A 10,643-nucleotide genomic window follows, 5' to 3' on the forward strand; every position below is an offset into this window, starting at 1 on the left:
ATTTTTAGGCCATATGTGTATATGTAGGGTTCTGACTGAGCCCTAGGGGTCCTACGGGGACTTTAACAGGCCTGTCAGCATCACTCCCAGCCACTGAATTAGGCAATCTATTTCCACCCGGCTATCCATATTAATTATGAATCAGTGTGTATCTGTTAGGGGTTGTGACCAACAGGCCAGCTTGCATAGTAATGATCACCCAATGTGGGGGACCGATCATGTACTGTGTCAAAGAGAAGGTTTGGTGTAATCTTTTATATATTTTTTAAACCTTTATTTAACTAGGCAAGTCAGTTAAGAACAATTCTTCTTTACAATGACGGCCTAGGAACAGTGGGTTAACTGCCTTGTTCAGTTGCAGAACAACAGATTTTTACCTTGTCAGCTCGGGGATTCGATCTAGCAACCTTTCGGTTACTGGTCCAACGCTCTAACCACTAGGCTACCTGCCGCCCAGAATCAATGCTTTATTAAAAGATCACTTTTTGGGAGAAGACAGACACTATTTTTTCTCTTTATATCAGCCCAACACTAATTGGTCCATAAACAATAAAACATCTTTCTGTATGCCTATAGGGCACTCCATTTATGACTTAAACACATTGTATTACAGAGCAGCGGTAAGCTGCATTGATACAACAGAGAGAGAGAGAGAGAATGAGGGCTGAAGGTGTAGTGGTATTATTAGGATAAGAGGATGAATGGAGAGAGAAAGCAGAGCCAAGGTGGCGGAGGGGCTGTGTTGTGTATGGGCATGCAGCCAGCCAGCCCTCTCCCCCTTCCCTGCCTCCCTTACCCACTCTACCAATCCCCTGGCCTGTCTATCTAGCCCTCCTCTATACTCGCTCCATTCTTCCCTCTCTCCTCCCTCATCCATGCCCTGCCTGTCTATCTATCCTCCAGGCCAAAGCCCTGGAACATCCCTTCCTCCCTCCCTCCCTTCCTTCTCCTCCACCCTCCCTTCCATCCCCCCGTCCCTCCCTCCCCTCCCCCCTCCATCCCTCCCTCCCTCTCTCCCTCCCCTCCCCCCTCCATCCCTCCCTCTCTCCCTCCTCTCTCTCCTCCTTTTCCCTCCCTTTACTCCCTCCTTCCCCCACTGTCTATTTGTCCTCTAGTCAGGGCTCTCTAGGCCCCAGCCCTGGAGTCCTTCTCCGCTACCTTCTCTCCATCAATCCCTCTATCTTTCCATCCACCTCTCCCTCTCTCCTCTCTCCTATTTTACCCTCCCTTCCCCAATCCACCCATCCCCTGCCTATCCTCCAGGCCCCAGCCCTGCAGAGGCCCCCTCCCTCCATCCCTCCTCTCTCTCTCCCTCCCTCCCTCCGCTCTCTCTCCGGGGTCCCATTGGTGCGGCACGGCGGTGTTGGCAGAGCGTGGGCGCAGGCGGCACACAGACGGGCGCACAGATGGGCAGCAAGCTGTGCGGGGCGGCTAGGCACACCTGCTCTCTACTCAGAACCCACTGCTGCCACTACGCTCCACACACACGTGGGCTTCTGCCTGGTTTGACTGGCACAGTGCATTGTGGAAACGCACATGCACACAAATGGAGAAACGCACACCGACGCACTCATAGGTAAACACACACACACATTTAGGATGGATCGTTTCTCCTTTGTCTTGGGTCAGAGGCTTTTAACTCAAACAGGAGCAGTGCTACAGGGCTTATTGACCTGCTACTATAGGTTCCTTAGTCACACTGTCAGGACCCCATCAAAGCAGGGGTGTCCATACAGACTGCCTGCAGAGAAGTATATATATTTTTTATCCACTTATATGAAAATAAATGACAAAATGATAAATAAATAATAAAAGAGAGAAAAAATGGAAAAAGTAATAAAATAAACCAGCTAAAAAAATAACCCAGGAAAATATAAATACTAAAATAATGTCCAATAAAAGAGCTGAGTGAACATCTGTGTGGGATAGCCGAGGGGATTAGGAGGGGTGGAACATTTTAAGCGCATTAAGGATTAAAAAAAGGTCAGAATGTTTAGCAACATACCCATAAACCTCTTAAGCGAAACCCAATTGGGAGGCTTGAGTACAGCGTTATCCTGTGTTTTGGGGAAGAAGCGAATGGAGGGAGAAGGGATGGATGGGGGAGGACTGAGGGAGGGAGGGAGGGTGGATGGATGGGGGAGGACTGAGGGAGGGAGGGAGGGTGGATGGATGGGGGAGTACTGAGGGAGGGAGGGAGGGTGGATGGATGGGGGAGTACTGAGGGAGGGAGGATGGATGGGGGGACTGAGGGAGGGAGGATGGATGGGGGGACTGAGGGAGGGAGGATGGATGGGGGGACTGAGGGAGGGAGGATGGATGGGGGGACTGAGGGAGGGAGGGAGGGTGGATGGATGGGGGAGTACTGTGGGAGGGAGGATGGATGGGGGGACTGAGGGAGGGAGGATGGATGGGGGGACTGAGGGAGGGAGGATGGATGGGGGGAGTACTGAGGGAGGGAGGATGGATGGGGGGACTGAGGGAGGGAGGATGGATGGGGGACTGAGGGAGGGAGGATGGATGGGGGGACTGAGGGAGGGAGGGATGGGGAGAGTTGACATGGAGGCAGTACTGCGTTATCCTGTGTTTTGGGGAAGAGTGAGGGATGAAGGAGGTAAAGGGAGGGAGAGTTGGCATTTGTGAGGGGAATCTCTGTGAATACGCACTGACACACACACACACACACACACACACACACACACACACTGGTAAGATATACAGATGGCCATGCACTTGATGGTGCTCACTTGTGGTTTTTACATGTTAGAACAGAGGAGCGGCTTTACATTACAAGCATTAACATAGCACAGGTGTGTGTACACACTCATTCACATGGACACTTCTCTGCCATGCCCTATAAAACATCTGGCCAGCTCTGGGGTGTTCTTGGTTTTGACCACACTTTCCCCTCTCCATCTGATTTATAGACTTAAGTGTGTGTGTGTGTGCGTCAGTGTGTGTGTGTGTGTGTGTGTGTTTTAATCTGAGTCAGTGTGAATGTGTTTTAATCTGTGTGTGTGTGTGTGTGTGTGTTTGTGTTGTGTGTGTGTGTGTGTGTGTGTGTGTGTGTGTCAGTATGTGTGTGTGTGTGTGTCAGTGTGTGTGTGTGTGTGTGTGTGTGTGTGTCAGTGTGTGTGTGTGTGTGTGTGTGTGTGTCAGTATGTGTGTGTGTGTTTGTTGTGAGTGTGTGTGTGTCAGTATGTGTTTGTTGTGAGTGCTTAGTGTTTAATCTGGGCTGTTTGGACTTTATTCTGCCCCTCAGTTAGCCGTCTGTTAGTCCGGCCGGGCTGCTCAGTGTGACATGGTCTGTCCGACCTTTGTTACCCCAGAGGCCAGCCGGTCACCACCACCGGTCAGAGATCAATGGGGATTAACACAAACGTACACACTGAAACACACTCAAAGGTCAACAATCAACTAGATTTAACACCGAACACAGCGGGGGGGGGGGGGGGGGGGGGGGGGGGGCTGAAAGTGGAGAGATATTTGAGACAAATTAAGAAAATCCTTGACTATGTACAGACTCAGTGAGCATAGCCTTGCTATTGAGAGAGGCCGCCGTATGCAGACCTGGCTCTCAAGAGAAGACAGGCTATGTGCACACTGCCCACAAAATGAGGTGGAAACTGAGCTGCACTTCCTAACCTCCTGCCAAATGTATGACCATATTAGAGACACATATTTCCCACAGATCACACAGACCCACAAAGAATTTGTAAAAAAATCAAACATTGATAAACTCCCATATCTGTTACACGAAATACGACAATGTGCAGAATCACAGTAGCAAGATGTGTGGTCCGTTTTGATCTGTTTATTTATTTCCCTTTTATACCTTTTATTCCCTTTTAACTACTGGTACATTGTTACAACAGTGTACATACTGTACACAACACTGTACATACTGCACACAACACTGTACATACTGCACACAACACTGTACATACTGTACACAACACTATACATACTGCACACAACACTGTACATACTGCACACAACACTGTACATACTGTACACAACACTATACATACTGCACACAACACTGTACATACTGTACACAACACTATACATACTGCACACAACACTGTACATACTGCACACAACACTGTACATACTGTACACAACACTATACATACTGCACACAACACTGTACATACTGCACACAACACTGTACATACTGCACACAACACTGTACATACTGCACACAACACTGTACATACTGTACACAACACTATACATACTGCACACAACACTGTACATACTGCACACAACACTGTACATACTGCACACAACACTGTACATACTGCACACAACACTGTACATACTGTACACAACACTGCCAAAAAATATAACATTTAAAATGTCTATATTCTTTTCAAACTTTTTTGTGTGTAATGTTTACTAATGTTTCCCTTGTTTATTTCCCTTTTGTTTATTGTCTATTCCATTTTCTTTGGCAATGTACACATATGTTTCCCATACAAATAATGCCTTTGAATTTATATTTGAACCACAGAGGGAGGGGGGAGAGAAGGGGGAGAGTTGTATGAAAGTGAAGGTTAGGGAAGAGAGGTTAGGAAGGAGAGGAGAGGGAAGGTTAGGGAAGAGAGGAGGGGACAGAGGTTAGGGAGAAGAGGAGAGTGAAGGTTAGGGAAGAGAGGAGGGAACAGAGGTTAGGGAGGAGAGGAGAGTGGAGGTTAGGGAAGAGAGGAGGGGACAGAGGTTAGGGAGGAGAGGAGAGTATAGGTTAGGGAAGAGAGGAGGGGACAGGGGTTAGGGAGAAGAGGAGAGTGAAGGTTAGGGAAGAGAGGAGGGGGCAAAGGTGAGGGAGGAGAGGAGAGTGAAGGTTAGGGAAGAGAGGATGGGACAGAGGTTAGGGAGAAGAGGAGAGTGAAGGTTAGGGAAGAGAGGAGGGGGCAAAGGTGAGGGAGAAGATGAGAGTGAAGGTTAGGGAAGAGAGGAGGGGACAGAGGTTAGGGAGAAGAGGAGAGTGCAGAGGGAGGACAGAATGGAGAGACTGATAAGAGAAGGAGCAGAGGACTGGAGAGAGAGAGAGAGAGAGGAACCACAGAGGGAGGAAAGTGGAGAAGAGAGGAACCACAGAGGGAGGAGTGGAGGGGGAGAGAGGGACCACAGAGGGAGGAAAGTGGAGAAGAGAGGGACCACAGAGGGGGGAATGGAGAGGAGGGGGAGCGAGAGGAACCACAGAGGGGGGAATGGAGAGGAAGGGGAGTGAGAGGAACCACAGAGGGGGGAATGGAGAGGAGGGGGAGAGAGGAACCACAGAGGGGGGAGAGGAAGGTTGGGGAAGTCAGGGTTAAGGGAGGAGAGAGAGAGAGAGTGAAAAGAGAGGGTTAGGAAGGAGAGAGAGAAAATAGAGATGGTTAGGAAGGAGAGAGGAAAGAAAGAGAGGGTTAGCCAGGAGAGAGAGAAAAGATAGAGAGGGTTAGGAAGGAGAGAGAGGGTTAGCCAGGAGAGAGAGAGGTTAGCCAGGAGAGAGAGAAAAAGAGAGAGAGCTAGGCAGGAGAGAGAAAAAGCGAGAGAGGGTTAGGAAGGAGGGGGAGAGAAAAGAGCAGACATAGTGGGGGGTATGTTAAGGCCATGAAGGCTTACTGTATAATGGTTGTGGTGGGGCTGTGGGATTTCACAGGGGCTGTGGTGGGAATAATATGGGGCTATGGGGCGGGCTGTGGGGATGGCTGCTGATGTGTGTGTCATGGGGCTTCGATGGGGGAATTGGGAAGGAGGAGATATACAAGACTGTCGGTGTTTAAAGCCATGGGATTGTCAGGGTTTGTGGGGACTGGTGGGAATATGGGACTGTCAGGGTTTGTGGAGACTGGTGGGAATATGGGACTGTCAGGGTTTGTGGAGACTGATGGGAATATGGGACTGTCAGGGTTTGTGGAGACTGGTGGGAATATGGGACTGTCGGGGTTTGTGGAGACTGGTGGGAATATGGGACTGTCAGGGTTTGTGGAGACTGGTGGGAATATGGGACTGTCAGGGTTTGTGGAGACTGGTGGGAATATGGGACTGTCAGGGTTTGTGGAGACTGGTGGGAACATGGGACTGTCAGGGTTTGTGGAGACTTGTGGGAATATGGGACTGTCAGGGTTTGTGGAGACTGGTGGGAATATGGGACTGTCAGGGTTTGTGGAGACTGGTGGGAATATGGGACTGTCAGGGTTTGTGGAGACTGGTGGGAATATGGGACTGTCAGGGTTTGTGGAGACTGGTGGGAATATGGGACTGTCCGGGTTTGTGGAGACTGGTGGGAATATGGGACTGTCAGGGTTTGTGGAGACTGGTGGGAATATGGGACTGTCAGGGTTTGTGGAGACTGGTGGGAATATGGGACTGTCAGGGTTTGTGGAGACTGGTGGGAATATGGGACTGTCAGGGTTTGTGGAGACTGGTGGGAATATGGGACTGTCAGGGTTTGTGGAGACTGGTGGGAATATGGGACTGTCAGGGGTTGTGGAGACTGGTGGGAATATGGGACTGTCAGGGTTTGTGGGGACTGGTGGGAATATGGGACTGTTGGGGTTTGTGGAGACTGGTGGGAATATGGTACTGTCAAGGTTTGTGGAGACTGGTGGGAATATGGGACTGTCAGGGTTTGTGGAGACTGGTGGGAATATGGGACTGTCAGGGTTTGTGGAGACTTGTGGGAATATGGGACTGTCAGGGTTTGTGGAGACTGGTGGGAATATGGGACTGTAAGGGGTTTGTGGAGACTGGTGGGAATATGGGACTGGCAGTACAGGATTGTGATTGTGTAAATGGACTACTGGGGATTTGGAGGAACTGGAGGAAAATATTCCTATAGCTGTGTATGTAGTCAGGTCCAAAATTATTGGCACCCTTGATAAAGATGAGCAGAAAATACTGTTTAAAATAAATAAAACAAACAAAATTAAATCTACCTCTTCCAATTAATCTCAGTTTAAGGAACTGCAATGGGTTTCCATGGCTTCCTGTTTCACCGGGGTATAAATATGAGGTGACACTCATGTAAAAGCCCTTTGTCATCCACCACCATGGGAAAAGGCAAAGAACTCACAAACGAAAAGAGACAAATGGTTGTTGACCTTAATAAATCAGGCAATGGGTACCAAAGCATTGCTAAAAAAAACAAAAAAATACCACTTACCACTATTAGGGCAACAATGAAGAAGTTTTTAAACAACTGGAACAGTGGTAAACTTGCCTGGTAGAGGATGCAAGTGTATCTTGTCCCCAAGCGCAGTGAGGAAGATAGTTCTGGAGGAAAAGAAAAGTCCAAGGGCCACAGTTGGAGAATTCCAGAAATTGGCCCCAACTTCTGGTCACCAAATCTACAATTAGATGTCACCTCCATGTCAAAATAAAACATTATATTGTATTTGTCACATGCGCAGTCTTATGACTTGGGGGAAGAAGCTGTCTCGGGGGCCTGTTGGTCCAGAGTAAACAGTCTATGGTTTGAGTGGCTGGAGTCTTTGGAAAGTTTTCAGGCCTTCCTCTGACACCACCTGGTATAGAGGTCCTGGATGACAGGGAGCTCTGCCCCAGTGATGTACTGGGCTGTCCTCACCACCCTCTGTAGTGCTTTGTGGTCGAGGGCGGTGCATTTGCCACCAAGCGGTGATGCAGCCAGTCAAGATTCTCTCAATGGTGGAGCTGTAGAACGTTTTGAGGAACCGAGGTCCCATGCAAAATCTTTTGAGCCTCCTGAGTGGGAAGAGGCGCTGCCGTGCCCTATTCACTACTGTGCCGGTATATGTGGACCATTTTAAGTCCTTAGTGATGCGGATGCCAAGGAACTTGCAGCTCTCGGCCCGCTCCACAAGAGCCCTGTCAATGTGGATGGTGCTCTACCCTCTTTCTCCTATAGTCTACGATCAGCTTCTTGGTCTTACTGAAGTTAAGGGAGAGGTTATTGTCCTGGCACCACACTGCTAAGTCTCTGACCTCCTCCCTTTAGGCTGTTTCATCGCTGTCGGTGATCAGGCCTACCTCCATCGTCACCACGCAGTCTTGGGTGAACAGGGAGTACAGGACGGGACTAAGCACACACCCCTGAGGGGCCCCTGTGTTGAGGGTCAGCATGGCTTTCTCTCACCACCTGGGGCTGGCCCATCAGGAAGTCCAGGATCCAGTTGTAGAGGGAGGGGTTCAGTCCCAGGGTCCCTAGCTTGGTGATGAGCTTGGAGGGGACAATGGTGTTGAACGCTGAGCCGGAGTCTATGGACAGCATTCTCCCATAGTTATTTCCCCTCTTGTCCAGGTGGGAGAGGGCAGTGTGAATTTCAATTGCATCTGTGGATCTGTTGGGGCGGTATGCGAATTGGAGTGGGTCTAGGGTGTCTGGGATGATGGTGTTGATGTGTGTCATGACCAGCCTTTCAAAGCACTTCATAATTACGGATGTGCTACAGGGCGATAGTCATGTAGGCAGGTTACCTTGGAGAACAGACTTGGACAAGGAGAGATAAAACATGTCAGTGAAGACACTTGCCAGCTGCTCTGTGCATGCTTTGAGAACGCGCCCTGGTATTCACATTGGCCACAGAGAGCGAAATCACACAGTCATCTGGAAAAACAGGGGCTTTCACGCAAGGCACAGTGTTATATTCCTCAAAGCGAGCATAAAAGGCATTTAGCTAGTTTGGGAGTTCTGCATCGCTGGGCAACTCCCGGCTGGGTTTCCCTTTGTAATCCATTATCATCTGCAAGTCCTACCACAGTTGACGAGCATTTCACCTTCCTCCTATATTGTCCTTTTGTTTATTTCAATAGGCTCTTTGGAAGGTTTGCCCCAACAAATACATTTTTTTCGAGAGCAAACAACAAATACGAAAGCATGGAGTTTACTAAAAGGTAGAGGCGCTTGGGATGAAACTGATGGTATGGTCAGATGACATGAAAATAGTACTCTTTGGCCGCGCACACCAGTGGTGGGTTTGGCGTCAAAATAATGATGCATATGCAGACAAGACCCTTATAGCTACTGGAAAATATGGTGGTGGATCTTTGTTATGGGGCTATTTTGCTTCCACTGGACCTGGTGTCCATGTTAAGGTCAACGGCATCTTGAACTTTGCCAAGTACCAAGACATTTTAGCCCAAAACCTGGTTGCCTCTGCCTGGAGGCTGAAACTTGGCCACAAGTGGATCTTCCAGCAAGACTATAACCCCAAGTGCACATCAAAATCCACAAAGAAATGGCTAATTGACTACAAAGTCAACATTTTGCAATAACACCCCATTGAATTAAAGAGGGCAGTCCATAAGCGCAGACAAACGATATCAAGGATCTGGGAAGATTCCGTCTGAATGGAGGAAGATCCCAATGTGTTATCCAATCTCATAAAACATTGTAGAAAAAGACTGTGACATTATTCTCGCAAGGGGAGGGTGGCGGAGTATTGACAGCTGGAGTGCCAATAACTTTGACACCTATCTTTTTGTGATTTTTTTTTTGTATTACTTGTTAAACAAAATGTCTTTCTCTGAGCAAATGTATTAGTAAAAAATTGTATACAATATAGCTCATAATTATTTATTTTATACATATTTTTTTGCTCATCTTTGTCGAGGGTGCCAATAATTTTGGACCTTGGAGGTGTTGTGCGGTAGGCTGTGGGGTTTTGGGGGGTAGGAGTAAAGGATGTTAGGGGAGCTGCAGGGGCATGATTTGGGTTTCTGGGGAGGGCTTGGGGGGCTGTGGAGTACAGATAAGAGGTCTGGATGTGTGTCTATGATGCTGGGGGGAGGATGGGGGAGAGACAGAGACACACACACACACACTGTGGGGGAGGCCGGGGGGGCTGGCTGCCTCAGTGCCTGCAGCTGGCGTCGGGGTGATAACCAGCAGGCAGTTCCTTCTCTGTAGTGACATAGAGATACACATAAGTGGTACTGAATAAGAGTTCACCAGCAGTTATAGTAGGGCTAGGCTAGCCAGGCTAAAGCTACCAGAGACGTACAATCAGCTGTGCTGTGACGGTCAGTGTGACCACTTCACCAGAGTGGGGTTCTAGAGTGATGTTCTAGAGCACTGGGGGTGCTGTTAAATGTCAGTGGGCCTGTAGTGTTGACTGTCCTCATATCTCTTATCATCTCTGATAGGAACAGAAGCTTTCTCTCTGTCACGCATGCTTCTTCAATCACACCTATATCTGGGCCAAGGAGCAGGTCCAAGTGGTGCTAACCACGAGCCTACAAATCACTCACATCAAAGCACATTTACTGGGGATTGACTGAGGAGAATCTGTTCAATCAATTTGTATCATTCCAGAAACCCTGATTGGTTTGAGGGTTCTGTTTACTGTGTTTATTCAGTTAGACCACTTTAACACCAACTGCTTTCCATTGGATTGTAGCTCTGACACACACAATGTGCTGTACGTACCGTGTCGGAGAGTCACCGCTTCTTATTATAGATTCAGGAGGCGAAACACAAGAGGAAGAAAGTTCAGTGGACGCTATTTTCTTTCTTAACAGTTTTCGTTGGCCAACGTATATGTTTACTTTGAGTCTGTGTGTGTGTGTGTGTGCGCGCACGGTTGTGTGTGAGTGGCGTCAGCTAGCTGGAATGCTTCGCTACCGCCAATGCTAAAATGGCTGCCAAGCCATAAGATGGCTGCCAGGAGCAG

The 10,643-nt window shown here is 48.7% G+C and overlaps 1 protein-coding gene across 1 annotated transcript in view; it reads left to right on the forward strand.

The window, feature by feature from the left end:
* Positions 1–5,814: 5,814 nt before the first annotated feature.
* LOC129842841 (uncharacterized) overlaps positions 5,815–10,643 on the forward strand; it is a 45,426-nt gene continuing 40,597 nt past the window's right edge. The window contains exon 1 of the mRNA XM_055911515.1: positions 5,815–6,490. Within this exon, the coding sequence (XP_055767490.1) occupies positions 5,815–6,490 (676 nt within the window). The remainder of the gene's footprint in view (positions 6,491–10,643) is intronic.

The sequence above is a fragment of the Salvelinus fontinalis genome, unplaced genomic scaffold (assembly GCF_029448725.1).
Source record: "Salvelinus fontinalis isolate EN_2023a unplaced genomic scaffold, ASM2944872v1 scaffold_0070, whole genome shotgun sequence".
NCBI lineage: Eukaryota > Metazoa > Chordata > Actinopteri > Salmoniformes > Salmonidae > Salvelinus > Salvelinus fontinalis.